This window comes from Temnothorax curvispinosus, unplaced genomic scaffold, assembly GCF_003070985.1.
Source record: "Temnothorax curvispinosus isolate PA1 unplaced genomic scaffold, ASM307098v1 QBEX01010416.1, whole genome shotgun sequence".
In the NCBI taxonomy this organism is placed as follows: Eukaryota; Metazoa; Arthropoda; class Insecta; order Hymenoptera; family Formicidae; genus Temnothorax; species Temnothorax curvispinosus.
This window is the reverse complement of record NW_020220196.1, coordinates 577-5,663: the sequence shown is the minus strand read 5'-3', so window position 1 is coordinate 5,663 and position 5,087 is coordinate 577. Positions and strand designations below refer to the sequence as shown.

Below are 5,087 nucleotides of genomic sequence, written 5' to 3'. Positions count from 1 at the left end.
ACACCGTGTCCGATCGGCACCGTGTGCAATCGACACCGTGTCCGATCAGGAAATATTGTCGTGTCCGATTTGTAATGTGCGCAATCGGGACAATCCCAACGAAAGCGAGCCTGTCCAAATAGCCGAAGACGCACCTGACGTGGCATTTTCACTTAGCCGACGAGAACGAGCTGAGCACGGCGCAGGCCGCGTTCGACCTGTGGTCGCAGCATTCTGCATTGACGTTCGAACGCTCCGAAACGTTGAATGCCGACATTATAATATCTTGGCGACGCCTAGTACACTATAACACGATCGCCGAGGTAAACGGAGAATTGTGCTCGGTCAACTTCGACGGCCCCGGCAACGTGCTCGCTCACGCGTCTCTCCCGACGGACCAAGCGGGATTTGTTTCCGAGGTGCACGTCGACGGGGACGAGCCGTGGCACATTTACGTCAACAAACATCCCGCGGATAAGTTTTCCCTGCATTACACGCTGACGCACGAGATCGGCCACTCCCTCGGATTGGTGCACAACAGGCGCAAAACATCGGTGATGTTCGCGATACAGCCGGACCTGCAGTATCCGGTGAAGCTCGACCAAACCGACATCGCCGACATTCAACGTTTGTACGGTGAAAAAATTTAGAACGATAAGCCGCGTCGGACGCCAGCGCCGTCACCGCCGCCGCCGCCGTCGCCGGACCTGTGCAGCCTCGATCGCGTGAACGGGATATTGATTGTGGAAAATCGAATGTACATCTCGTACAAACGTTACGTTTGGTCGGTCGATCTGGACGGTAGGACGTACAACGGACCTTTAGCCCTCTCGAATCAGATGAGCTTTCTTCACGACAATTACACGCGCGTGAGCGCTGCCTATCAATCCCCGTCCGGCGATCTCATGGTGTTCGTAGATAATTTGGTATACTTGGTTCAATATCCGGAATTTAGTCTGCGGCCAGGTTGGCCGAAGACCCTGCAAGAACTCGGATTTCCCGAAAACGCGCTGATCAACGGAGCGGTGAACACCCACAGAGGACGTTCGTACGTGGTGTTCAACGGTAACGCGGTGGGCGAGATAAACGAATGCGACAGGGACAAGAGAGTCGCCAAATTTACGCCCCTCGAGGCGACGTTTCCCGGAATACCGAAAGGCGTGACGTCGATATTCCGCTACATCGACGGCAATCTGTACTTCATCACTCGGACGCAGTTCTACAAATTCAACGAATTTACGAGGACCGTCTCGTCAGCCGGTAAATTCGATCTGCGGATACTGAATATCGTCTGCCCTAAGGCCGACCTGCTGCAGCAGTTGCGCGATCTCCTCGATCGAATCGTACGCCTCGACGATAACTCGCTAATGTCGGCGAGCGATTATTGGAACGATGACAACACCGGAGTTCGGCTCTCCGATTTCCGCATCCGCCGAAGGAAGTAGACTACCGCGCAAATTTCCCACACCGCGCCACGCGCGACATAAGTCAGATTTTTCCTACTTATACCGACGTGTCCCTTCCAAGGCATCAGTGTCGCGTCGTCGGTTGAATACGACGCGTCGGAAAAACAATCAGAAAAGAACGGTTACCGCGGCGCGAAAATTTCTCGACATTGGCCGATCGACCCGCGCCGAGGAGTATTTCTCCTACGGAGACGGCGGATTCGGAGGCGAACGACAACGGCAATAAAAGGCGGAGGATCAGTTCGATGGACGATCGCCATTATCTTCCTCGTCGCCAGGAATCGCGTCGCAGCTCTCATCCCCCAATCGACGCGCCCGTCGAGGACGATCGTCGTCGTCATCATCAGGAGTTTCGTTCCAACTTTCCCGTCGAATTGTCCCCTGTGCGCATCCTGACGACGCGTTATCTGCTGACGGCGACTGGCTACAAGTACATAGCCATAGGTATCACTATCAAGACACCGTGGTACAGTATTCATACCACGCCTTCGTACGTGGATATCGCCCTGGGGGACAAACAAGGAAAGGAAATCTCCCTGACGCTCGACATGTGGAAAGGACTGATCGAGCGCAAACGCGACGTATTGTCGTGCATGGAACGCGCTCTTTCCGACGTAACTCACCCCCCTTCGCCGATGTCAATCGGAGGGATGACAATGCGATTCGGAGTGATCAACAACGGGCCGATCATACGTATGGAACTACCCAACCTGGCTCGCGTGGCGATGGTGCGCACAACCCTGCTCAAGCTGTACAATCTCCAATTTTGCGTGGATCGCGTCATCCGTGCGCTGAGCGCGGCGACCGAGGAGGTCGACGCTAAGTTTGAGCGCTATCGGGAGATAGCCGCCGCCGCGATGAAAATGGAAACTTCGATTCAGCCTGAGATACAGAAGAGCGATTTCTTCGATCCTGACAACATCGTCGACTGCGAGATAGCCGCTCTATGTTTCGACTCCTTATAACGATGTCGCGTCTACGAAATGCATATATTCGAGCGAGCGAAACAATGTAAAAGCGCTTGTATTATTTTTTGAATAAAAAAAAAAACTATATGCGTATCTCATCTGTGCGCTCTCTCTTTCCGTTTCCCCCTTTTTTCCCAAATCCGTATACCCATCTCCGCGGTCGCGGCGACCGCGACGCCGAGTTCGAACGCGCGTTACATAATATATCGCGAATCATGAATTACAGGTCGAACACAAGGTGAATGGAAAAAAAGAATTGTCGCGAACGAAGGGACGAGAGTCGTCTCGCTCGATCTCTCTCTCTCTCTATCGACGCGTCGCGTCGGGGACGGGCGGGAAAAAAACCGCGAGACAAAAGGGTGGGAAAAAACCGCGCTAGACGAGACCAAATAAGGAAACGGCGAGAGCGTCCGCGACGCCGAGTTCGAACGCGAGGTGAATGAATGAATGAAAAAAAAAATCTATTGTCGCGCGTTGATCGAACGACTAGACGATGAGTCATCTCCATCGATTCCGACGAGTCGGGTAAACCACGTGCTGCCCGTCGCCCCGCCGCGGGATCGAAACGACCTTCGGACCGAGAGTTGAAAAACAAAAACACAACAAAACGACGACGACGGGCGCGCGACACACCCCTCCCCCCGCGAAACGAACCGTCCCGGAACGCGTCGTTCTCCCACCCATCCCTCTCCGAAACGTTCTGACGAGCGACCTCGAACGAGTTCGAACGAGTTTGGACGCGCCCGAACGCGCGCGCGCGCGAGCGACCGACGACGATGAAAAGAAAAAAAAAGAAAAGAAAATAAAAATTAAACAAAAAAAACGAACGAAAAATATCGGCCCGCGATTCTCCTAAACCGCCGTCGGTAACGGCGCGAGCGCCGCTCCGAACGCCCTCTCGGAAAATGCCCAAATCCCCGCTACGAGCCTCCGTTGGCGGCCCTGACGCACCCAACCTTCCGTCAAATGTTCCCCTCGCGTCGCTCACCCCCTCTCGCCCAGTTTTTGCTTCCCCCCGCATAGCCCCTCCTCCGATGACCCTTTACACCGTCCTTCGACCCCCGCGCCCACCGCTTACGGCGCTCCCCCCGCGGCAGCGAAGCCCCCCCCGACGCCGCGTAACCGCAAGCGAGATCCCTGGGGCCAGAAGTACCTATTGCCTCCCTACTTTCGGGATTATGTAAATAGTGACGAGGGCGCAGTTGAATGGCAATGGGACCAAACTTTTCATAATATAAACATGAATCTCAATTGACTATGTTAATTGTTTATTAACTATTAGTAATATTTTTGATATTGTGTATGAATCTGCATATGAAGTGTTTCGTGTATAACAAAAACTTTGTGTGTCTCATAAGAAATTTATTGCATAGTATAATAAGGTAATAATAAACATATCACATAATAAAAGTACTTATTTATTTAAAATAACATCATTATAGTCCATTATTTATTATATATATCATCATATACCATTTGTCCATATATATATAACTAGCTGGTTACCCGGGCTTCGCCCCGGAGGACATATGTAATCAGACACGCAAATAGTCTCTCTCTCTCTCTCTCTCTCTCTCTCTCTCCTTCTCTCTCTCCCCCCTCCCCCCTTTCCTTCTCCCTCTCTCTCTTTCTCTTTCTCTCTCTCTCTCTCTCTCTCTCTCTCCTCTCTCTCTCCTTCTCTCCCTTCTCTCTTTCTCCCTCTGTCTCTCTCTCTCTCTCTCATACAATTCTTTCAGATTCGGTCAATTAATTCCCAAAAAATTGAAAAAATTTTGATACCGGCTTCCAAAAAATCGGTAACAAAAAATTATACACTTCATAGCACTCCCCGGAAAATTCTACCCCTGTTTGATCTACAATTCTTTAAAATTCGGTGAATTATTTCCCGAAAAGTTAAAAAAATTAGAAAAACCGGTTTCCAGAAAATCGGTAACAAAAAACTATACACATAGTGGCACTCCCCGGAAAATTCTACCCCTATTTCATATACTTTTGGTAAAAATTATTTAAAAAAATTTCGATACCAGCTTCCAAAAGATCGGTAACGAAAAATTATACATTTTATAGCACTCCCCGGAAAATTCTACCCCTGTTTGATCTGCAATTTTTTGAAATTTGGTGAATTATTTCCCAAAAAATTAGAAAAATTAGAAAAACCGGTTTCCAGAAAATTGGTAACAAAAAACTATACACAGTGGCACTCCCCGGAAAATTCTACCCCTATTTCATATACTTTTGGTAAAAATTATTTAAAAAAATTTCGATACCAGCTTCCAAAAGATCGGTAACGAAAAATTATACATTTTATAGCACTCCCCGGAAAATTCTACCCCTGTTTGATCTACAATTCTTTGAAATTCGGTGAATTATTTCCCAAAAAATTAGAAAAATTAGAAAAACCGGTTTCCAGAAAATCGGTAACAAAAAACTATACACATAGTGGCACTCCCCGGAAAATTCTACCCCTATTTCATATACTTTTGATAAAAATTCAGTTCAGGGGTTTGAGCTAGGCGTTGATGAGTGAGTGAGTCAGTCAGTCAGTCAGTCAGGACAGTCGTGAAAACACATTTTACCCCTTTTCACCCCCTTAGGGATGGAATTTCTAAAAATCCTTTCTTAATGGGTGCTTACGTCATGAGAGGAATACACCCTCCAAATTTCAAGTCTCTAG

The 5,087-nt window shown here is 49.0% G+C and overlaps 1 protein-coding gene across 1 annotated transcript; it reads left to right on the top strand.

The window, feature by feature from the left end:
• Positions 1-156: 156 nt before the first annotated feature.
• LOC112460230 (matrix metalloproteinase-2-like) lies at positions 157-1,424 on the top strand (the record flags this gene model as incomplete). Its single annotated transcript, XM_025024833.1, has 2 exons — positions 157-606; positions 655-1,424. Coding segments are annotated over 2 exons (1,220 nt in total), but the record flags the coding sequence as incomplete, so codon positions are not given.
• Positions 1,425-5,087: the final 3,663 nt, after the last annotated feature.